This window comes from Suncus etruscus, chromosome 2 (genome assembly GCF_024139225.1).
Source record: "Suncus etruscus isolate mSunEtr1 chromosome 2, mSunEtr1.pri.cur, whole genome shotgun sequence".
NCBI classification, from domain to species: Eukaryota; Metazoa; Chordata; class Mammalia; order Eulipotyphla; family Soricidae; genus Suncus; species Suncus etruscus.
This window is the reverse complement of record NC_064849.1, coordinates 137,759,253-137,785,439: the sequence shown is the minus strand read 5'-3', so window position 1 is coordinate 137,785,439 and position 26,187 is coordinate 137,759,253. Positions and strand designations below refer to the sequence as shown.

Genomic DNA, 26,187 nt, shown 5'->3' with positions numbered 1-26,187 from the left:
CTTTTTGATTACTTGGGAATCAATCATAAAGGAAATTATTCATTTCTATTTTATTTCAGATTCAACCAATTCTGGAGACAATATGTACACTTTAATGAATGCAGTACCTCCTGGACCTAACAGGCCTAATGTAAGTATAATATTTTTAAAGGTTTTCTGTTTGTTTGATTTTGGGTTTTGGGTCACACCCAGCAGCGCTAGGGGTTACTCCTGGCTCTACGCTCAGAAATCACTCCTGGCAGGCTCGGGGAACCATATAGGATGCCAGAATTCAAACCAACGTCCTTCTGCATGCAAGGCAAACACCCTACCTCCATATTATCTCTCCGGCCCAATGTTTTTAAAGTTTTTAAATGTATTTGAAGACTTGAACTCTAAATATGTTTTATTTTTTAATATATTTATTTAAGCACCAAGATTACAAACATGTTTGTAGTTGGGCTAGATAAATTTTAATATTTGTCTTTTATTTATGACTATTATTTTTTTTATTTTTTTTTTTTTTTTTGGTTTTGGGCCACACCTGGCGGTGCTCAGAGGTTACTCCTGGCTGTCTGCTCAGAAATAGCTCCTGGCACGGGGGACCATATGGGACACCGGGATTCGAACCAACCACCTTTGGTCCTGGATCGGCAGCTTGCAAGGCAAACGCCGCTGTGCTATCTCTCCGGGCCCTTTTATGACTATTATTTAAAAAAATCAAATTCTGTCTTGGGTTGAGAAAGCATATAGCTTATTAACAAATATTTCATAACAATATAATCAATTAGAAAAGTTTATATATAGTCATATTTTATTTTAAATTAATGACTCAAAAATTACATCATTAATATGCTATTTTTATTTCCACTTATTTTTTATTGTGGTCACATTTGTATTCTGATTATTTTGGAAATAAATTAGGAAGTTGAATTTACCATGCTTTTTTGATTTGGAACTCTGAAATACAGATTTTTTTATTTTATCTGAAATTCGAAATATGGAACTGACCAGTTGTACAACTTAGATATTCTACAACAGAACATAAACACTGTAGGCAGAGGACACAGGTTCAATCCCCAGATCTACTTAGTCCCCATGCACTGCAGACAGGTTGTGGCCCAAAATCAAATGAACGAAAAAAGAATTTGGGTGTTCTTATTGCAGTGTGTAAAAATAATTTTTAACTAAATCGTGTTGGATCATCATATTTAGATATGATGTATAAAATTGTTAAAAATACTGCTAATGGGGGCCGGAGCAGAGCAGCGTTTGCCTTGCAAGCAGCCAACCCAGGACCTACGGTGGTTGGTTTGAATTCCGGAATCCCATATGGTCCCCATACCAGCCAGGAGCTATTTCTAAGCAGACAGCCAAGAGCACCAGCGGGTGTGGCCAAAAACCAAAACCAAAAACAAACAAACAAACAAACAAAAAAACTGCTAAAGAAGATATATGCATGTATGTATCTAAATACAGAGCAGCTCAAAGTAAAGAAAAATTAGAAGACATATAAAGAGTTTAAGTATACCAAAATATAGAAATAAAACAATTATTTTAATTGAACCTCCAATAGTAAAAACAACAAAAAGAAAATTTAAATCTGTCCAGCATAGTGCTAGTAAAATTGAACATGTTATCAGTGTAAAATATACATGAGTTTGGAGACTTACTATAAAAAAGATATAAAACGTATAGGGCTGGAACGATAGTACAGAAGTTAGGGCATTTGCCTTGCACAAGGCCAAACTGGATTCAATCCCCAGCATACCATCTAGCTTCCCAAGCCCGCCAGTAGTGATTCCTGAGTGCAGACCCAGAAAACAACTCCTGACTACCTCCAGTTGTGGCCCAAAACAAAACAATTTACAACAAAAAGATACAAAATGTCTGAAAAAATTGGGGCCGGAGCAGTGGTACAAGCGGTAAGGCATCTATCTGCCCAGTCCATGCTAGCCTAGGATGGGCCTCGTTCCATCACCCGGCATCCCATATGGTCCCCCAATCCAGGAGCGATTTCTAAGTGCATAGCCAGGAGTAACCCCTGAACGTCACCAGGTGTGCCCCCCCAAAAAAGTAAAATGTTTAAAAAATTTATATTGGTAATATGTCAGAATACAGTATTAAGTATATAGAATAGATATGATATAGTTTAAATTTTAACCTGTTTACTTTAACTTTTTTAAACATGCCTGTTAGGAAATACATATTTATTAATTCATATTTTTGTGGCTTGCATATTATTTCTATTATGCAACACTCATTTATCACTGTTCTCTTTATATGATTAAATAAATAGTTTTAGGAAATAAACAACTTCTTACCAGTGATATCTAAAAGATATTTATGTCACTAAAATATTAAAGAATATTAAACATGATAGTGAGCAATGTTCATTTTAAAAATGCAGAGAAATATAGAAATAGCACTTCATAGTGCAATTGCATTTCTTAAAACTTGATATTTGAAAGAAAGCGAGTAAGGGAGGAAAACCAAGAGCTTATGGTACTGAAGACATTTTCGTGAGCAACTAAGTTGATACCATCCAAGTATGTTCCATTCCTGTTTTATAATTTGATACAAAGATAAGAGATCCAAGGAAAGTAAAAAAAGATAAACAATCTTCTACCAGTGGTCTATATGCAAATGCCTTTGGAAAGTTAAACCTGCAGTTTTGTGTGCTTCGAGTACAAGCCAGTAGACTTGGTGTGTTTTATAACACTATGAGAACCTGGTAAAAAAAACAAATGAAGTGAATTCACAAACTGCTTTCCTAATTGACTAATTGACATCAGTTTCCCAGCCCACACCTAAATTGTATTTTTTTATCAACACTGAATAACAGTTTAATCCAAAGGTAATTTATTTGGCCTGACATATGAAGCAAGCATATTCCAAGTTGTTTATTAGAAAACAATTCATATGTTTTAGGTAACAAAGGTTCAGGCAATAAAATTGGCCTTTTCCTTGGAAACTATAAGCATGTGGTTTGTGTACTCAGGGATGTTTCCTCACAACCATCTTATTTCCACAGTGTTGGTGGTTTTACAGATTGTCTGCTGAGTGCATGACCCCTCAAAAAAATAAATTTACATGATTAGAACCATCATTGCCACATTTTCACACACATATTTCATTCATTATTCTTTAATATGCAACATAAAATTCATACTTTAGACATGAGGAATTTTCACAGCAAGTGTTTTCAGTAGGCAACCTTGACTGTAAACATAAAATAATTATAGATAATTATTGACTTCAAATTGGAGTCTGGGTTTCCTCCAAAGTATTTGAGGTGAATTACTAAGTGAGCAGTCCAGGCCCTCCACTGTGGCACATATATTCAGACCTACTTTTATAACATTTTATTAAAAACAAAATAATTTGACTCCTTTAAAAAGAAGTGACATATTACTGCTGTAAAATGCCTGCCATCATTGAACTGACATGCTTGAGACTACCAAAAAGAATTTGCTGTATTCAGCTCTCTTTAAGGAACTAAATGTATTTAAGCTATGCAATGAAATTATTTATTATTCTCACTTGAACAGAGTGTAGTTTGTCTTGTTTAAAAAAAAAGTAAATGTTGAATCATTCTTACTATCAAGTTAATATCTTCAGCAACTTAAGAATCCTCTCTGGGCCATGGAGTTAGCGTGGGTGGGCACTCATGCTTTCCATGTAGGAGATGTAGGCTTTCTGACACCAGAGATTACTCAAAGCACCACCAGACTGACCCCTAAAGAGGGCACCAGAAGTAGCCCCAAATGTCACCAAAAATAGTCCCCCAAAACACACACTCACACAGAGAATAACCTGTAACCAAAAGTCTGTGTATAGAGTTGAAGAGAATGCTATCCTCCTACACATTTTAAAGTGTATCTGCTTTCTAGTTTAGAATATCTAAAGAAAAAATAGGATATGGATGAGAAATAACCCAAAGACACAAAAAGAATATGGAAAGAGGGAAGAAGGGCAATTCAGGTAGAGAATCTACAGAACTAGAGAAAAAGATCAGGGGAAAATAACTTCATAATTTGAAAATAAATTGTTGATATATAATGGAAAGATTTTGTAACTTGGAGCTAATTGTTTTCAATGTGATCATAATTATTTTCTTTATTTTTCAGTTTCCAATGGGCCCTGGGTCTGATGGGCCCATGGGGGGATTAGGAGGAATGGAATCACATCACATGAATGGCTCTTTAGGTAAGAACATTCTAAAATAATTGGATTTTCATTTCAGTCCAATACATTGTATTGGCTTATGACGATAAGATCATTTGAAACTCAGAAATGGAAACATTTATCTCACCTAGCTAATATTCATAAGTATTTTACTTTACCCAAAGAGATCTTTATGCTTTGGGTATGTAGGTATCCTCTCTACCTCACCAGGAGGGAGAATTTGGAGTGGCCTTCCCTGCCCATTGTTTTAGTATCCAAAGAGCAATAGGCATAGCCTCAAAGGAACCACAATCTCTGCAAGTATTTCTAAGCTTTGATGTAGATTTTGACCTTGTTTCCTTTAAAATTAGGATAATCATGTTCTGAACAATCTTAACTGATTTTTCTTAAAGAAGAAACTGCCCCCACAATGCCCATGTTCCTGGTAAAACTGATTTCAAGTATTGTGTCTGATTATTTAGATTTAGAACATACTTTATAAATGATCCCTTCTTGTCAAGTAAAACCAAAGATATGCAAGGTGAACAAATTTTGTTGTATTATTTAATAAAAGAGAATTTGCCAAAGAGCATGATATATGCTTGATTTTCATTGATATGGTTTATTGAACTTTTAGTTTGTTGTTTTCTATAATAAATACTATATATTTTGAAAACAAAATTACATATATACATTCAATATTTAATGTTTCGATGCTTGCTTATAAAAGCATATTAATAAGCCCTAACTCTGGCTGCTGACTACAATACTATTTTTAGTTGAAATAGTTCAAAATAAGATAATATTGTACAAAAATGTGATAATCTTTGTGACCTAATATCAAATTCTATTAGATAAAAATCAATATTAGTTGTGCATTGATCCTAAAATCAAAGTAAAAGTGTAGTACTATATATTAAAGAATTTGGGGGAACCAAGTGATAGTACAGAGAGGGTAAGGCTTTTTATGCACACAGCTGGCCTGGGTTCAAGCCCAACACCCCATATGGTCCCCCAAGCTTACCAAGAGTGATCCCTTAACACAGAGCCAAGAAGTCCTGTGCACAGTAATCTATGGTCTCAAAACAACAAGACAGTAAAAAAAATTACAAATAGAGAATCATGAGTATTTACACTGCCAAATTTATATAATTATTTTTAATAATTTGATTTTGGTTATTATATTAAAACAAGGTTCAGAGTATTATCAAGTATTTTCACCATGTCCATTTTATTTTTATCATATCAAGAAGTATTATTTTAGGGGCGAGAGTACAGTTATCTGAGTGCCTGCTTTGCATGCAGGATATCTGGGTTTGATCCCTGTATTACATGGCTCCTCAGACATTCAGAAGTAACCCTAATACACCAAAAACAAAACACAGAAAGTGTAATTTCAGAAAATGTATTTTGATTTCTCCTTATATGTATTATACAGATCATATATACAATACATATATATGTATTTTATAGACATATATTATATACATATATAATACATATAAGCAGAAAGTAAGAATTTGAGTTTAATAGGCTATATGTGATCACTAATATTTTATTTCATATATAACACTTTCAAGCTATAAACAGTGGTTTTCATCACTGCCATTACAAAATATAGACTTGGGAACTAAAGATCCAACTCTTTCCTGCATATGCCATCATTGTGATAATTAATCACCATATAATAGATACAAAGGAAAAATATTTTACTAAAATTATTTATTTTAAACACCCTGGTTACTGATAGTTGAGTTTAAGAATATAATCTTTAAATACCAATTCCAATGTGAAATTCCTTCTACCAATGTTTTCATATTTCATCCCCACCTCCATCAACCCTCCCCCACCTACAGTTTTGACAAGCACTCCACAAAATTCTAGAGATTGCAGCTAAGTTTTGGATATATAGTTTCAGTATAACTGAAACTCACTGTTAGCCTGTTACTTGCCTTACTTAATCCGCTTCCTTCCTCTCTAGATTTCTTTCTTTCTTTCTCTGTTTCCATTCTCCCTAAACTCTGGAGTCAAGAATGATCTAGGCATCCCCACTTTACTACATTACATTTCTTCATCCACTTATTTATACTACAGATAAGTGAGATCCTCCTGCATTTGTCCTTTTTCTGGCTTACTTCACTCTATATTTACTTATATTAAAGGAGTATTGAACTTATAAATAAAATTCATTCTAATTTCTTTCCTGTTTTGTTTCAGGCTCAGGAGATATGGACAGTATTTCCAAGGTGAGTAATATATATTCTGTAGTGTTATTTTGTTGGTGGATGTAAGGGACAATACCTGGCTATGTTCAGGTGTTCAGGGTTCATGCCTGGTCAGGCTGGGAACAAAATGGGGAGCAGGGGATCAAATCCAGGTCAGTTAGTATAGGCCAAGCACCTTGCCCATCGAATGTGTCTCTGAAACCCATCTGCATTTTATTTCCTTTAGACCTGTCATTAATATTACCAGCTTTTCTATGCATTTTATTTTAAGACTTTGAAAGATGAAAGTCATTAAAACACAGATATAATTAGTTATGAAATATGAATATATATAATCTGTGAAGTCTGAATCAAGTCCAGAAAAGTTTAATTGGTATTTATGGCATTATATGTAGATTACCTGGCTGGTTTGACCTCATGAATTCTACATGCACATCAGATGTTTGATAAGGAACGAACAGGAAATTTTTTCATTTCTAAAAACAGTTAAATGTTTACAATGGGCTCTAGATTATTTCTGAACAAAAAGGGAGAAATTAGGTAAATTCAAATTTCAAAATTTGTCTCCAACACCCCACAACCACTGCAATTGTCAGCTCATTGGTCAGCTCCATAGACTCTTTTTATTCTTAAAGGAAATAATAAACCTAGCTGGAAATATCATGGATACACTGGCCTCCAAGCTGAAAATTGGGGGCACACTCAGGAAGAAGAGTTGGGTCAAGCCCCCACCCTGTTTAAACCTTGGCAGCTGCACCTATAAACAACAATTGCTGCCATGCCAATGACCCAACTTCACCATTTTACCACTTATCTCTGCAGAGACATCTAATTAACCAAATCTGCAGGTATACCAATATTTGGGATAGGGTCTTCTCAGAATGAATGCAGGCAGCCTCCTCCAACCCATTCCTACTTCTGGAAGCCCTGGCAGCCACAGATACATTCCAAAGCCACCTATATCAGCCACAAAACTTGGAATTTCTGGAGCAGGTAGCCACATACATGGTCATGTGACACATCCAACTTGTTTAATACTGACACCCTATAGGAATGTCATAGTTGATGTCAGAGTAGCATAGAAATCACCTAAGGTTAACAAACAAAACCAATAACACAGAATGATAAACTAGCAACAACTAGCTTAGTAATAGCTTCAGAAAATGACTTAATAACTCCAGTGTTTTTCAATAATTCCGTTGTCACTTGTTAACAAGCAGTATAAGTAAATTATTTCATGCCTGTCAAGTGGGCAGACTCGGGTACGTAAGAATTTGGGACAGTGGTGGAGAGAATGTGGTAGAAATTAGAGTTGAAATGTGAAATGCCCGAAACAAATGTATTATGTTAATGATAATATTTATTATAATAAAACATTTACTATAAGTAGTTTATATTAAAATAACTTAATAAAAATGTAAATGTATTACTCTAAGCCAGTGTTTAAATATAAAATAAACCTTAAAGCCTTTCTCCAAACTAAAGGGGGCAAACGGACCTCAAAGAAAGTCACCTAATTAGGAATTGAGAGGCCGGTGCGAGAATAGGGGGCCAACCAGTAAGACAAGGGGTTACAGGAAGGAAACAAGGTCAAAGGGGGCTATGACTGGAAGAGCTGAGCAACAGTGTTTGCATTAGAGCCTTCTTTTGAGGGTGCATCTATTAAAAATCAGATGGCCCTGATTGTATTGTCTATCTCAGGTACATAACAATGGATGCTACCAGAATTTTGTGATCACCAATTTAATTTCTAATGTTATTTTGAGAAGCATAGTGTTGTATCTAGAGATAATTCTTTATTACACATAGTATGGATCAGATTGCATACTACCATCATTCTAAAATTTCCAATAACAATTCATAGCCTTCAACCTTAGATAGATGTAAAATACTTAATAAGATAGTACTTTGTAATGTATATTTAAAATTTTGAAAATAGATTCATACTGACAAGCTAAACACCATCTTCTAATCTTCCCTCATGTCAGATTTATTGGTCTTCCTTTGTGCTTATTTTTCTCCATTTCTATTTCTGGAGATAAGTTTTCCCAGCACTATTCTTAATGTTGATAGCATTCCCATGTCTGCTGCTTATTCTCTGAACATTAATTGACCACCCAACATGTACTTTGGGGTACTGAGTGTTGCCTTGAGCACTCTGGGGAGATAAAAAACAAAGTCTTCTTTAAACACTAGCATAATCTCTGTCCTCAAGTGGTTTATATTTGGGCAGGAGTCCTCATATTCAGTAAACATTAAGTGCCAAAGTATTACGCTGGACTCAGAAAAATCCCAGGATAAACAAAATATAGTCTCTGCCCTCAAAGAGCTCAGTATAACTGAGGAGACCAAACAAATACAAATAAGGAAAATTTTTTTACAAAGTTCAGATATATATAACTTAAGAACCATCACCAAGTAGTAAACATGCCATTTAGATATGGAATAGAAATTTCGCCTCCTCTTTCTAACCAAAGAATGATTTCAGTATTTTATGCCAAGATATGTACATTTTTTACTATATTCATTTTCCCTATCTTCCTTTTCCAACATTTTTCATTATCTCCCCAAAAAAGCTTTCCTTTTCTTGTTTCTTGGATTCATTCCTTCTCATTCTATTTTTCTAGTCATTCTCTTTGTGAATCAAAAGACTCTTTAAGACATTGTTGTTTCTTATTAGTTTTGCCCAAAATTTCTCTGAAATCTCCAACTGTATCTTCTCAGTTCTCCAGTAAAACCTGTACTTTGTCAAGTTCCAGTACTGCATAATAATATTATGCTTAGTTTTCTTTTCTTTTTTTCTTTTTGGCAGGGTGGGAATTGGTCTACACCTGGTGGTGTTCAGAGCTTTCTCTTGACTGCATTTAGGGACATCTGGTAGACTTTGAGAGCCATATGTGGTGCTGTAGATTGAACCTGATTGGCCAGATACAAAGCAAGCACCAAACCTACTGTACTATAATTCCAGCCCCTTGTTTCTTTTTAAATAACTATTTGCTAGTACTATCCTAGTTCTTTATATACGTTTTAGGTAAATATACTTGCATTCTTTTTATTGTTAAGGTAAATAATAGAAACTAAATTAAATATAAGTTACATTAATTATAAGTGTGACAAAAAGTTAGTTTCTCTTAAGTTTAGTTTTCTTTGCTGTAAAATAAAGATTATCCCATCGTATTTCATTCCCTGTCTTCTTAACAATGTAAGCTGAAAGCTATGCAGCACTATACATATTCCTCCTGATTAATTATATTATTTTTGGTGATCAAGACTAGAAACACACTGACAGCAATCAATTTGAAAAAATAATATCAGTGGCAAAATGAGCTCAAAGCCTCCAATAAAGGTACTAAATTATTTCTTGCTCACTTCAGAATTACCCAGTAAAATTCCTATGCATCTTTTTCAAAATTCAAGATCCATCTTTAATTTATAATTTTTTAGTAAAATGTAGCATTGCTTTTATCCACTTTTGCAAATATGAAATCACCCCTTTAACCAATGAAACTGTTTTCCTTTGGAGTTATTTAGAGGCTTATATGAAGAGGAGCATATGATTTATTTGTTAAAAGGAAATAACCTGAATTAATTCTGTACTTTGCATTAAAATACTTATCATTTATATTTTATTTTGAAGAAAAATATATAAGAGAAAGTAAGATCTCATAGACTCATAGGAGTCTTTTCAGCCTAAAGCTTTCTGATCTCAAGAACCTTGGATCCCAGTTAACAATCCTGTGGTATTCACAGGAAAATTGTCAACAGATAAATATCAGATGTGTGGACTGAGTTCTAGGTCTGTTGTATACCCTAACCTTGCCAGAACCACAACTTTACTTACTTCTAAGGTTTTATTTATTCTAGAATAGGAGGAGGAAGAGGTTGGCAGAGTCAAAACAGCTCAAAAAGACTCATTGACTTCCTTAGAAAAATCAATTCCTTAGAAAAACCAACTTCTAAGGAGATGGTATTATAATAGTGTAAATACTTTACTCTTCTTATAGGCAGAGCTAAAATTTCTCCAAGTATTTACTTTTTTTTATTTTAATTTTGATCATATTGGCTTACATATCTTTCACAGTAGTATTTTAGGTACATATTAACATAGAATCAGGGGAATACCCATCACCAAATTTGTCCTCCCCCCATTCCCGTTCCCTTCCTGCAACCCATATCCCCTACCATCTCCCCCCGGGCTGCTAGAGTAGGTGGTCCCCTCTTTGTCTAGATTACTATTAGTGATCATATATCTGTTTGGTCCTGGTACCCTCCCTTGTTTCCCCCTCAATTTGAGAGGCGGAACTAGATAATTTGAGTTATGTTGTTTTGTTTGAAGGAAAGAAAAGCAGTAGAATGGGGTAAAAAAATAAGAAAAAATAAAAAAATAAAATAAATAGAATAAGGGGTGGAAAAAATAAATAAAATAAGTTGCAGATTGGCAGAGTCCTTCTAGAGGCTTTCAACCTTAGTTTGAGAGAGGACTGGAAAAAGGTAATTGAAATACCACAACAATACAGAAGAAATATCAAATTAAATATCCAGTGAGCACTACAGCAATAAAGACAAGCACCACACAATAGTCTCGGTTCTATGCAGGGGGGAAAAAAGGGCACAAAATAATCATTTTTCCACATATATATTTATTGATTGATTGATTTTTTGAAGTATTTACTTTTTTTTAAATAATATTTTTTCTTTTTTCAATATAATTTTTATTTTGATCATAGTGGCTTACATATTGTTGACAATATTTTAGGTACATATTTACATAAAATCAGGGGGGATTCCCATCACCAAATTGTCCTCCCTACACCTCCGTTTTTGTTTTACCTCCCATATCCTCTTCCTTCACCCCCAGGGTTGCTAGAATATGTGGTCTCCTCTGTATCTAGCCTACTACTTAGTAGTCTTGCACCTGTTTGGTCCTGGTGCCTCCCTTATTTCCCCCTCTAACTGGGGGGGGGGGGGGCAGGACTAGCTAGTTCAAGTTACGTGGTTTTGTTTGAAGGAGAGAAAAGTAATAAACTGGGGTAAAAGTCTAATACACCAAAAATAAGCGGAAATCTTCTATAGGCTCTCATCATCGGTTTGAGAAACAAAGGAGAGAAAAAAGGTGAAACATTCCACCAGTACAAAAAGAAGTGTCAAATGTCCAGTGAGGACTCCAACAATAACGATAAGCACCAAAAAAACACACACACACAAAACAGAAACAAAACAAAACAAACAAACAAAAACGCCAGAAGTATTTACTTTTTAATAGCAGTTTTGAAATGTTTTGGCTGATTTTTAAAGAGGGGTGGAAGGGACAGCTACTTAGCAATTAAGAGATGAGATGAATTGCAAATCTCATATGTATGCTTCTCATACATGATGCCGTGAATTCAATCTCTGGCATCACAAAAAAAAGATATATAAAAATGAAACATAACAGAAATTCAGCAGAGACTGAACACCACCAACTGAATCCAAGATATTCATGTACTTCTATCAATGTGTTATACAAGAATGGAGAGGACTTATTTCATATATTTATAAATTACATAAAAGCTGCAACTTCCATGTATATCCTAAATACATATATACACATATTTTATCCCAACTTCTTTATTGCATGAAATGACATTCTTTTATTTTAACTTTTTTTCTAGAAATTTTACATATTTTTATATTTATAAAAATGACTTTTATTTTTAATTTCATTTAGACACCATGGTTTACAAAGTTGTTTGTAATACAGTTCATTTAAGAGTTCAATATTCTAACACCAATCCTACTATTGGGTGGGTATGACCTTCCCTCCACCATTTTCCCAATGTACCTGAGTTTTGTTAGCTTAGCACCTCTGCAGAGATTGGTCATAAAGCAGTAAAGTTGGCCAATTGTATGGTGGTGACTTTAGAACTTAGGTGCAGCTGCTGGGACTTTGTCAAAGCAGGAACTTGGTCATCCCCCAACCTCTCCACTCCTCCTGAGGGTGCCCTAGAGTTTTTAGTCTAAAGATCCATGTACATGTGAGTTTCACCAGGTCGGTTTGCATCTTTCCTGAGATTAGTTGTGAAGCTGAGCTTTTGTTTATATGGCAGTGGTTGTGAGATGACAATCCTTTTTATTTTGTTTTGTTTTAGTCACCATGATTTAAGATTTTATAATACTATCAACAGTAGGGTTTTATGTATACAACATTCTAACACCAACCCCCCACCAGATGTTCATTTCCTTCTACAATTGTCTCAGGAACCTCTTTCCCCCCACCATGCTCACTACCATGGTAAACTCAGTTCTGTAGACCAATTTTTAGAGTCTTCACTTCAGGCCATTTTTCATTCCCTTCTTTATATCCTACATATGAGAGAGATCATTCTGTGTGTGTCCCTCCTTCTGACTGACTTCACTATTATAATAGTCTCCAAATTCATTCTACATAGTGGCAGATTGTATAATTTTTGTCTTTTCTTATAGTTGAGTAACATTCCATTGTTTTTTTTTTTACACCACAATTTTTTATTCTGTCATCTATTCTTGGACACGTGGTTGTTTCCAGATTTGGCTTTTGTGGATAATGCTGCACTGAATATAGGAGTGCAAATGTCTTTTTGAATAGAATTTTTGGGAATTTTGGGATAGGCACCCAGAAGCAGAAATGTTGGGTTATATACTTAGTTTTTGAGAAGTGTCTGTACTATTTTCCAAAAAAGGTTGAATGAACTGACAGAATCTGCCTCCTTCAAGGAATTTATAGATTTGGGGAGAAACTTTATAATATTTATATCAATGTAATGATAGTTTGGGGCTATTAACTTTATAATACCTATTTTCAAAAAAATTCATTAATAATAAATAATTAGTAGGCTATAAAACTGTTAAATTTGGGGACCTGAGTGGTGGTGCAGCGATAGGGAGTTTGCCTTGCACAAGCTAACCTACGACTGACCGCAGTTTGATCCCCTTTGGTCCCCCAAGCCAGAAGCAATTTCTGAGCGAATAGCCAGGAGTAACCTCTGAGCATCAATGGGTGTGGCCCAAAAACAAAAAAGTCCTGTTAAATTTTGCTTAGATGGCTTTTAAGAAACCAAGTTTTGCATATTTTAGCATGCTTCATATCTGGGAAACTAATAAATACTTTACAGAGAAAAAATTTGCCCAAAAAGTAAAATCATCTTTATGCCAGTAAACAATAGTTCCCCAACTGTTGAGATTCACTGGCAAAACCAGCTCCTATGAACTTCAGAGGAACCTGGTTCTCAGATCTTCCCTGTGGGTTGCATAGCAGGACAAGATACAGACTGTATTTCCACTACTAGACTCTGCTCTGCAGTTCAACAATATTCTAAAAGCAAACACATCTGGGAATAACTCATTCATGAAAACAATTTTATTACATAATTTAGACTTAGTTGAATCCAAAAAATCTAAAATCTAAAAAAACTAAAACTTACACCCCCCCCAATTTTATATTGCAATAAAATGTAGTGTTAAGAGAAAAAAATTCTAAAATTTTTATTTCATTTGAAATCAAGAAAAAATGTTCACCTTAGTGTTTATTTGTATAGACTAAATGTTTGAACTTCAATAGTGTCCTTCTATCACAGTTGCCCTGCTGGTGAGCAGGCCTGCATGCCAGTGCCAAAGGACCTAACACAATTGAAGTTGCACAACAAGAATGTAATAGCAAGTCCTCATAGGATATAAAGCAGTGTGGGGCTAACTCAATGTTTGATGGATGAATATTAGCCATTTTTCTTAAATATTTACTTACTCTTAAAGTCATGACAGGAAAAGATTACAAAGTTATTTTTCCTTATAGACTTTCTTTTCCTTTGAAAGTACACTTTGGATTCTCAAGTCTAAATGTATTTCTTTTTATTAAGTAAAGCTGTTGATTATCTCACTCCCTTTTTACCTTAAAATTCATATTAAAATATATATATATACATATTCTAGAATACTGTGTAAACCATATGTAAAATCTGAGGAAAATGTTTATTAAAAAGTGCCCTGTTAAATTGATAAATTAAAAAAATATTGCCAAAGAAAGTCATTGTTCTATCAGGACTAATAGATGGGTTTAGTCTCTTTATCATGGCCCTGCTGGGCACATTTTTAAACTCTCCAGAGTTCTAGGAACTCTATAAACTAGGGGTGGAAAATGGAATAAGTATTGATTCTGCAACTAAGAAAACAGTTGTATTGGGTTACTTGGTGGTTTTCATTTGTTTGTTAATTTTCACTTGACGAAAACATTAGTACTTGTCAAGGTGCTGAAAGTGAACTGAATTACATGGTAAAAATCTAGGATTAAGATTACAGGTGGACTTTGTCCCCCAAAAAATGCTGCAATAGATTCCATTTCTAAAATAGTACAATGTAAGAAATGAAAATCTTCAACATCTTTTTTTTCTAAATCTTCTTTACAGAATTCTCCCAATAACATGAGCCTGAGTAATCAACCTGGCACTCCAAGGGATGATGGTGAAATGGGGGGAAATTTCTTAAATCCTTTCCAGAGTGAGAGTGTAAGTATATGTTACTGTATGCAGATTTTGTTTACAAATCTTTTCTACTGCAGCACAGTCATTATTTTGCTATTAAACTTGAGTCCAGTAGCTTAATCTTCTGAATATTAGAAAGATTTTAATGTTTAGATAATTTCACTTCAACATTTTACTCTTCAATTCTATGTACACTCTTGCAAAAACAAAAATTATAAAGCTTATTTTCTTCGAAACTACAAACACTACAGAGGAACACTGAAGTGGGTTCCGTATTTGGTAATTTGCACCAATTTTTTAAAAATAATCTTTAAGCACCATGATTGCAACCATGATTGTAATTTGTACCAATTTTGTGTTACTAATTTTTTTCATGTCCCTTAAAAACCAGATCTGTACTCACTGCTGTCCTTAAGATTCATAAACTTGTCTGCCAAGTGTCCATACCTCAGGTCCCAGATCTCATTAGACTGAAGACTAATATTGGTGGTTGTTAACCTGTTGTTTACATTGAGCCGGAGCAGGATACCCAAGTTTTGTATTGAATGTGGAATCCCTATAGAGTTCTAGAACCTGTGTACAGTTCCTTTACTTGTAAACATAGAGGAAGATAGAAGCAAAAAATACACAATAAAATGTGTTTGTTCATTGGACAACAATTATTATCACATATATGAATCAAAATATTATGGCGGGCACTACAGAACAATATGGTTTTATTTTCCCCTTGGAGACTTATTGTATCATAGCATGTTTTTTAAATCAATGTTCACACGAGAGAATCTTTTTGAAAAAAGTTTCTCAGAACCCTCCCTAGACCTCGTGAATCAGAACTTCTCAAGTGGAGGGCCGGCCTGGCTTTATGGTGAGGAAACTAAGGTACTATTGCTAAGGCATGCATGTTACTCTCAGCCACACTGTGATAAAGCATAAAGGATTTCAGGCTGCAACTGAATTTCATCTTCTTAGCACATGGCCCCCACATATGTAATGCTGTCATTAAGATGTACTGAGAAAGATATATCAAACTATTAGAATAAGAAAATGACCCTTGAGGGCCTGGAGAGATAGCACAGCGGCGTTTGCCTTGCAAGCAGCCGATCCAGGACCAAAGGTGGTTGGTTCGAATCCCGGTGTCCCATATGTTCCCCCGTGCCTGCCAGGAGCTATTTCTGAGCAGACAGCCAGGAGTAAGCCCTGAGCACCACCGGGTGTGGCCCAAAAAACAAAAAAAAAAAAAAGAAAAAAGAAAATGACCCTTGAAAGAAGAGAAAGCAAATAAGACTTCAGACATGTGATTATAAAAGGGGAAAAAGGTGGTCAGAACGTACAAACTCCAGTTCTAAGATAAATAAACACTAGGGACATAATCACAATATAATGGCTGCAGTTAACACTGCTGGGTGACGTGTAGTGAAGTTGGGAGAGCAAATCCTCAGAGATATCATCGAAAAGAGATTTTCCCCCTTTTTTCTTTTGTATGATACCTATATGAGAAGATGGCTGTTAGTTAAACCTATTGTGGTAATAATTTCACAGTCTATGTAAATCAAACATTCATGCTGTGTGCCTTTAAGCAGACACAGTATGTCATTGTTTCTCAATAATACAGAAATTTTTCTGAAAAAGAAAGCTCTTCATGGAGAACAAGGTGGTAGCTCTAATAGGAATTTTCAAACATCTTTGTGCAGCTTAAACACCAACCTCATCCTTTCTCCTCAAGTAGGAGATGCACAAGCTTTTAAAAAGAGATGGGGGAAAAAGTCAAGTCCTTTTGTGGTTGTATGCACAGGAAAGAGCAGCTGGAGAGGGGCTTCTCCCAGCCCTGAGACCGGCCCAACCTCACCACCCCAAAGCCCAGGAGAAGGCTCAGACTGCTGTGTGACAAAAGCCCCCTATAACTTTCCCCTCCCCTTCTCTTGTCCCCACCAGAAAAGTCCCAAAAGGAAAAAAAAAAATAATTGGATGATGTTAATACGCTGTAGCAGCCCCAGGGTGTGGTGAGGGGGGCACCCCTGGAAGCAAGTCCACACAAGCTGCTCTGGCCTTTTGTCATCTAGCCAAGGGGTCTGCCTTGCTTTGAATGATGTCATTGTTATCTGTGGCTTTTTCTATCACACCACATCCCGGTTTTATTTAGACCTCTGTAAAAGATCAAGAAATGAGAGGAGAGAGAAGACAAAAGGGATTCAGTGCTGACAAATGTTAAGTCTCAAAGTAAAGGGCCTGGGTAGGTCCAGTAAGTTCACATCACTATAATCAGAAAAAAGAACTATAGAGTAAATTCAAGAAGGGAACATTTTCTAATGAGGAAATATGATGCCACATATATGTTAACTCCAAAAAGCACATACTTTTTGAGCTGTCTCTCTTTAGAGGCTGTGTTCGTCTTGAAGTTAAACCACAGGAGACTGAGGGAGGGGAGAAAACATGTACTGAGCACCTTTCATGTACAAGACACTAACTGAGTCACTCCATATATGTGACTTCCTTTAATTGATAGAAATACAAACCTGCCCGACATGAAGCCATAGACCTTGCAAGGACAACATACTTGTCACTGGAAAGTGTGAATCAAAAAAGATTTCTCTGTTCAGTCTCTTATCTTGATTTGTGGGAATTATTTTCCCCAAATTGTAAACAAGGCCTTTATTTCAAGAAACAAAAATGCCCCCTAGTGTTCAAATCCTATAAAATATTTGTTTTGAAAATAACAGATTATAAACAGGCTTAAGGCAGACATGTTTCTTAGGCATCTCAAGTAAACAGTCTTAGTTCGTGAAATAATGTAGCAGAAAGTTTTCTCCTTGAATTACATTGAATTAATTTCAGTTGAGTAATGGTGTTAGAATCATTAAATAAAATAGGAATTATAAACATATAGATAATATCATCTCATCTGACCCTACTGCCTATTGTTCTGTTATTAATGAAATTAAAATACCCAGCTTTTAGTCCTTTCAGCACTCAATTTATTTCCTACTATTTCAATTCAAAGTGCTGCATTATGCTTTTTTTTAAGTAAGGCCAAAGTGGACAGGGTTCTTGCTTTGTACACAGCCGACCAGGGTTCAATCCCCAGCACCATTTATGGTTGGTTCCTTGAGTCACCACAGTAGTGATTCCTGAATGCAGAGCCAAGATTAAACAGAACACTGCTGGGTATGTCTCCAAAATTTTTTTAATGAAAAGAAAATAATGATGTTTAGAAAGAGAATGAGATTGGAAAGATTCTTTTTTTGTTTGTTTGGTTTTGGGGCCACACCCTGTGATGATCAGGGATTACTCCTGGCTATGCTCTCAGAAATCACTCCTGGCTTGGAGGACCATATAGGACACAGGGGATCGAACCCAGGTCCATGTTGAGTCAGCCGTGTGCAAGGCAAACACACTACCACTGTGCTGTCGCTCCAGCCCCTAAAGATATTCTTGAGGTATATAAAAAGGAGATTGGGCACATTGGAGATTTAATGCCTATCATCTTTGCTGGAGCCCTAGGTTGCGAATGGGATAGAATAGGGAAGAAAAGCACAAATTCTCTAGTTTATATCAAGGCAAGCTATCTCAAAATATAGTTTACATTAAAAAATGGTAAAATGTTAGTATATATTTTAAAGTGTACTCAGATTTACCTTTTTTTTCCTTTCTGCTAAGCTCTGCAGTAATACTGTCAGCCACTTTGTACGAGTCATTTTATCATCTGATCGAAGAGAACCAGACTTACAGAATAGTCTCAGACAGGGCAACTTGATCTCACCTCATTTTGGCACAAACATTACAATATGTCATCACATATTGATGTAGCAGTACAACAGAAACATCACAGTGTGGTCTCAGGGTAGTACACCATGAATATTTTATGTCTTTAAATCCGATACCGCATTTAACACCTACTCTTCCTTTACTTCTGGAAAACTGTAAGCTAGTCTCTTTTTTGAAGAATCGTAATCTATCGCAAAATTTTTTGTTTACTTGTACATTATCTGAGTTCTTCTAGATATTTTTTTTGTGATTTCCCTTAATTCAACTTAGTTGAACAGTTTTATTTAAAACAGCAGTTCTCTGTGTTGGTGCAAATAGCATATTGTTTGTATGGACACTTGGGCATAAATATAGTCTATTTTATTGTACAAGTACACTTAGATCACTGTAAGCTAAACTTTATGAGATGTGTGCCAACCTTTCTAAGTTGGATCTCTTTCTGAGTCTAATCTCAAGTTTCTTTCTTGTTAAGCCTTACTTTTCAGATTTATCTTGCTCTTAAATTCTCAACGAGTTTGTAAAGTTTTCTTCTTTTCATTGACTTACATGTAATCTTACTTACATTGTAATTATAAGTTAAAAATCTTATTTGCAAATATTGGAACAATCAACAAATGTTCTTTATAATAGATTAAGTGATACCCACATACATACATACATACATCTCTTTTACTATAAAATGACAATTGTAATAATTTAACTATCCCCTATGTCTCTTGATTTATGAATTAACTAAAAGTTTTCATAAAAAATTATTAAAAAATAATTTTAAATCTCATTACTCAGGGAGTGTATTATATGAAATGGTCCTTGTAATTTATTTTGTCTTATCTCCAGGATATTTCCTTTGAAACATTTTTTTATGTAGACACTGTTATTCACAAAACTTTTAATAACGAAGTTTTAGAATTCAATGATCTGACACCAAACCCACTATCAGTGTCAGTGACAGTCTCCCTTCACCAAGTTTTCCTTCCTCTTCCCCCTCATTCTTAGCAGACTCATTTTCTTTAATATTTACTTATTATATGTGACAGTAGAGTTGACTCTTATAGTTCCTTGTATATCAAAGGTGAATGCACTTACTTTGCATCACTAAAATATCTAAGACCTTTGAACAATGAAATCCTTTCTTATATGGCATTTAGGTTGTTGGCACAGTACATTCTGTGTCTTAAAATAATTGGTAATCTAGCTACTGACTTTACTCTTCCTCTTCATAAGGCATAATCCTTTATCAGCATGTTAAATCCATTGCGGTTGAAGAGGCACCATCAATGATTCCCAGGGTTTCACATGGTACCAGAGATTAAACCCAAGCCTTTCTAGTGCAAAAAACTGTATCTGCAGCCCAAAAGGAATACCTTTTCTACGCTAGTCCTTAAAGATCTTTATCTTACCAATAAATAAATTAAAAATAAAAAGATGCTTTACATTTATGTTTTAATACCAGTGCTGGAAAATTATTCCTGGAAGCACACTGGAAACCATGTGGTGCCAGGGATCCAACCTGGGGCTCAAAGTACAAAGCTTTGTCTCAGAGTTTTGAACTAACTAACTCTCTCTCTCTCTCTTTCTCTCTCTCTCTCCTCTCTCTCTCTTTCTCTCTCTCTTTCTCTCTCTCTCTTTCTCTCTCTCTCTCTTTCTCTTTCACATATTGCATTTTGATCTGAAACACTCTTCTTCTGGAGACTCAGACTATTTTTGAATTGGAGGTTCCCTTCCCATATATCTAGATGTGCTTTTCAAAAGAATCCACCTAGTACAAGGGAACATTGAAGTGACATTACATTCTAATATCCCACAGCACTCCCATCATTTCATGTGGTTAGTAGCTATCATGTTGGGCCCCAGATTGTAGACTGTTTCTGTCCTCTGGAGCAGGTCTGTCACTCAGCACTTTCCTGATGTAGTCTGTTCCTCAGGATGAGGAGGGCAGATTGATCTCATCACGAAAATTTTCTTGTTAGTCTTAAAATCATTCTGAGACCACATTTCCAAAGTTTTACCATCTTGTCTCTTACCTGTTGTCAGCTTCATCAAACTGACATGTAACATGTGGAAGTGATGTTCATACTTCCTCCCCAGCTGACTGAATTGAAGTAAAGCCACCCTTTCTGCACCTGTGCCCCAAGGCCTTTCCTCACTGGCCCATGACTCAGCACTTAGAACCAAGGGGATAGTACCAGTAATTTTCATCCTTTCTATCCCATCAGCCACAGAGCAGACAGAGGTTGAAGACCACTGTGCTGTAATTTGACCTTTAAATTCCTTAAATGCTTAAAGATCTGCTGAAGGAAATCTGGGAATTTAAAATTTTGTTTTTGTTCTTTTTTCCCATTTACTTTCTATGGTTAGTCTAATGTTTACTTAGCATTTCTGTATATTCAATCCATATCTGGCTTTATGGTTTTCCGTTTTTTCCTCCTCAAACCCACCTAAAAATAGAAAAAATAGAAACTGCTATTAAACTGCCATTTCATAGGTGAGGCAACTTAAGCCTTGGGTAGGGGCTTAGGGAAAGAGGTGCAGATAAACACCCTCAATTCCACAGCAAAGACTGTCCCGTCCTGCTCTATTTCTTTATTACTCCAGGTTGGACCAAAGTTTTTCAGTTACAAGTACTCACAAAACCAGAACCTGGTGGGTGATGACATGGTTGAAAATGACCTAGAACTCCAGGGAAAGAATGGAATGAATTTCTTACTTTTAGAGGAAAGAGTGAATTCAGGATAGGTCAACTCTATAGAAATTTACTGTCAATCTTTTCTGAAGTAAAAAAGTTATGTATGGAAAAGTGTAAGATATTAGAATATACAGTTACTACTGTTTACATAGAAGTTAGTGCCTATAAAAGGACTGCTGTTAAAATGTGGTTCTTCTCTCTTTCTAGTACTCCCCAAGCATGACAATGAGTGTGTGAGCCATTACCAAGTCTCCTCATGAAAACCACAGTGAGTCAGCCCTTCACAGAACTCCTCCGGAAGAAAATTATTCATCACAGTGTACAGTTATATGAAGGAATCTCAGTTACACCAAACCAACCTTTTTATTTCCTGCTCTCTCCCCTATTTTGTGAAGAAAGCGGGTCCAAACGTGATTCAAACAACTGTACGGAGCGGCATATTAGAATTGCCCTAAACTGAACTGCAAATAATTATCTGTGTATGTATAAGTGTGGGGCAGACAGTATATTGTATGTATGTATGTTAATGAACATATGCCATGCATATACTGACCCACAGGACATTGTAAAATATTTCCACATGACATCTTAAGTAGAAGTAAGTAGGGACTTTTATTCCATCCTTTTTTTCACGTTTACATTTTAATTATTAAAGTTGCTCCTGCCCCTCCCTGAACTATTTTGTGCTGTGTATATCACTGCTTTATATAAGTTATTTTTTAAGGTGAACTCAGATGTTATGGTTTTGTAAATGTCTGCAATCATGGATAGGAATAAAATCGCTTATTTGAGAGCTTTCATTAAATTGGTCTGATGCAAGTTATCCTGTGAATCACGAAGTATACTATCTCAGAAAAAAGGAAAGTGTGTCTTCATTTTTATGTCAAATCAAACAGTTTCTATCTTCAATGAAAAGTTTTCTTGTACTTGTTATTTAGAAGAAAGTAATTTCAAATCCACAAAAGCTTAACACAGTGAATTTCTGCAATAACTGTTATGGAGGTTTTGTCCTAGATAATATATCAGATCACTTATTAGTCCCAATTTCTTCAATCACAGCAATAAAATGACAGGGTCATCATTTGTAGTAATGTATCTTCTCTTTGACATAATACTGTACAGAAGGGAAAAATTCACTCACATTTGTCACTTCTCACTTGGAAGACTAACACTAAATTTTGAAGAATATACTAATGTATAAATGGCATCTGGTTTTTATTTAGATATCCAGTGAAAACTTCCACAGAGGTTTTGAAAAGAAGATACACTCAACTGATTGGGACCTTCAACACAAAGTGTTTATTTACCATTCTAGGGTTCACTGGGTGCTGCTTTTTTCTCTCCAGGTGTCATGCTAGCAGCAACACTGGTGATCATTCCTAGTTCTTTCTAGATACACCTGCTGTGATTCCAACATGCAGGACTTTTATTTAGAGGAAAATCATCTATAGTAATTTTGTGTTATCTAGTCATTAACCTCAGCAACCTAAATCTACATTATTTCATTATTAGGATAAAAAGCAAATGTTAAGAGCAAATGTTTCTTTAGGGGAGCAACACCTGGATGTACACAGGTGTATGGTCTATGCTCAAGTGTCACTCCTAATGTTGCCTATGGAACTGAATATGCAGTGTCAGTGACTGAATCCAGGTTGATCACAAGCAAGCCAGCACTTGATTCCTGTACCACCTCTCTATTCTCCAAGAAACTTTTGACAAGACACTTTCATTATTAAGTAACTAGCTTTGGATTCTTCTGGGTCTCTGTAGTTTTTATTTTAATTATACATACATACACTGAAATCATGAAAGAAAGGTGTGGGGTTGGAGAGAAAAATGAACAAATCGAGGGCTTGACTCACATGCAAAAAGCTTCAGTTTGATCTCCAGTTCTGCAATATTCTTGGGAGTGAGAGCTGGATGAAATAGGACCCCCAAATCAAAACATAAAGGAAAAGGAAAACATTTTGTAAATACGAAGACTTACATTTTAGACTTGTGAAATCCTTTCTGTTAAAATAGTGACACAATTGGGGTGGGAACAGTAGTAGGTAGGATGCTTGTCTTGCGTGCAGCCAATGTGGGTTCTATTCCTGGCACTCCATATGGCTCCCTTAGCACCTCTAGGAGTAATTCTTGAGTGCAGAGGCATGAATAGCCCCTGAGCACAACCAGATATGACCAAAAAATTATGACAATTAACCACCAACAAATATTAATTCCATACTCAAACTGCAAACACTGAAAATTATGGTTTAATTTTAGGTAAGAGAAATCTTTCTATAGACTTAAGATCATAAAGTGAAATTTTGGCAATATATTTTCTCTCAAAACCAGAATTATTTGTACCTTTGAAAATAAGAATTTTTTTTCTTACATATAACAGCAATGCTGGGCAGAACTGCTGAGGTGGAAAGAAAAGGATGCAGGATTAAATTTATGTTCCATGTTAAATTCCAATCAAACAAGTTACCATTAATCACATATAGCATAGGAACCAAGAAGTGCACACTGGATAACAATTTCAAGCTTTAAGCTCCAAATTCTTAACCAAAAAATTTCAAAGTAAGAGGTCTTTTTTGTTAGACCTTATTAGCCTGAAAATTCTTTTGATATGCAAAAGATATAACTTTACCAAGAATAATTTTGCTTTGATTTGGGTCTACAACCAGCAATGTTCAAGGGTAATTACTGGCTCTGTATTTAGAAATTACTCTTAGAGATGCTCAGGGTACCATATGAGTGCTGAGGGTTGAACCAGGTTTAGCCGTGTGCAAGGCAAATGCCCCCTCCCCATTGTACTATTGCTCCAGCCCCTAACAAGAATAATTTAAATTTCTTTTTTTATGAAAACTGTAAACTTTGACCACCATGTGATTAAGGTTAGCTTAAAATGGCTGTAATTTCCAGGCATTTTGTTCACTGTTTTCTTCATTGTTATAGATGATTAATTGGTTTCCTTTCTAAGAGGTATTTTTTATTGCCACAAGAAATTATGATTATGATTTTACTTGCTTGCTCTATTGTGGGAAGTAATAGTGGAATACAAATGAGCATAATAAGTTTCATTTCTAACCTACTTGGTTAAAAATGTCAAATTTGATGTTTTTCAAGGTTTAGAAATAAACCCATCATAAGTATATTTATCTCTTAAAGTCCAGATTAAAAATTGCTTTCATGATTTCTGAAATCATTAAAAATAAAATTTTAGAATAAAACCATATTCAAGGAATCATAAAATAAGTAAACATAATTTTAATTTCAAACAATTTTCTAGTGAACAAATTAAAGGAGAGTGTTTTATTGATTTATTTTTATTCAAGTTTTGAATCATTTAAACCTCTCTCCTCATGCAAAAAGATAATTGAACTTTTTCATCTCCTGACTCCCATCTTCACTCATATATTTGTATTGGACTTGATACCCTTCTATTCCTGAGTTATTTTTACACATTTCACCTCATCAAACTAGTATTGGCAATCTTGCCAGTATCAACTATGTTAAATATACCTTTATAAAATGTGAATATAATTGGTTAAAATGTTAACTTTGATTACTCTGCACTCTGCCAACTTGCTACAGGTGAGAGACATGCCAATATCTTGGTAAAATATATATGTTGTTACTTTCTTTGAGCAACGTTGTTTATAGCAATGAAAGCTAGGGAATGCCTTGATCTGCCAATGCCCCACACATTTGATGGATGACTATTCATGCTGTTATGAGAGCCCCAGACTAAAATTCAATGTTAATGTACAGTAACTACATAACTAAAACTCTGAGGTTCAACTGCTCTATTTCTCAAAGATGAACAAATCACTGAACTCTAGGAATTTCCCCCCAGGAATAAAATAAACATTTATTTCTATTTTTACGGTTTCCTACATTAGCCGAACTCCATTGCATTTCATAGAAGATTTGATTGGCACTCTTCCTGTCATTATGAAAGCTATAAATGAAAATTAATTCATGGGTGGACATGAAAAAGCTGGCCATGTCTCCACACTTGCTTTTACCACAGATTTTTAGAAATGTCAGGAGAGTATTCAGAACTGCTGCCTTGGCAAAATTTACCTGTCTTTAATAATCTCATGCTCAGATTGACTTCTTTTAGGGTTTTGTCCATGCTCCCCTCCCAATCCTGAGACCCTTCAGGACTGTGAGCTAGAGAGATAGTACAGGGGGTAGGGTATATATAGGTTTGATCCTGGGTACCCGATATGATCCAAGCCCAACCATGAGTGATTTCTGAGCACAGAGCCAGGATTAAACTCAGAGGACAGTGAGGTGTGACACAAACCCCACCCACTACTACTCAAAATGAAATAACAAATGTATAAGGTTTACATTTTTGACACTTACACTTTTCATCTCATATAGTAATACACTAATAGTTTTTCTGGGGAAAAGTATTTACAATATCCTTTCTGGGTTGTCACTTTCATTAGAAAACAGGGTCACGGGGCCGGAGAGATAGCATGGAGGTAAGGCGTTTGCCTCTCATGCAGGAGGTCATCGGTTCGAATCCCGGCGTCCCATATATGGTCCTCCCGTGCCTGCCAGGAGCAATTTCTGAGCCTGGAGCCAGGAATAACCCCTGAGCACTGCCGGGTGTGACCCAAAAACCACAAAAAAAAAAAAAAAAAAAAAGAAAACAGGGTCACAAATAATGACTTTGAATGACATTATACTAGTTTGACACTTGTCCTCACTTTATTTTAATATTTTATGTTTAATTTTTCCTTAAAAACTCTTGAGGGCCAGAGCAATAGCACAGTGGGCAGAGCATTTGCCTTATATTTGGCCAACCCAGGTTCAATCCCCAGCATTCAATATTGTCACTGAACCTGCCAGGAATAATGTCTGAGAGCAGAGC

The 26,187-nt window shown here is 35.4% G+C and overlaps 1 protein-coding gene across 6 annotated transcripts in view; it reads left to right on the top strand.

Moving 5' to 3' along the window:
- The window catches only part of SSBP2 (single stranded DNA binding protein 2), a 282,705-nt gene extending 260,589 nt beyond the window's left edge, over window positions 1-22,116 (top strand). For all 6 annotated transcript variants that reach the window (XM_049766151.1, XM_049766144.1, XM_049766165.1 and 3 more), the window contains 5 exons: window positions 60-130; window positions 4,110-4,188; window positions 6,364-6,392; window positions 14,789-14,887; window positions 21,519-22,116. In XM_049766151.1, coding sequence (XP_049622108.1) covers window positions 60-130; window positions 4,110-4,188; window positions 6,364-6,392; window positions 14,789-14,887; window positions 21,519-21,548 — 308 coding nt within the window. In that variant the 3' untranslated portion in view covers window positions 21,549-22,116. The remainder of the gene's footprint in view (window positions 1-59; window positions 131-4,109; window positions 4,189-6,363; window positions 6,393-14,788; window positions 14,888-21,518) is intronic.
- The last annotated feature ends 4,071 nt before the right edge of the window (window positions 22,117-26,187 follow it).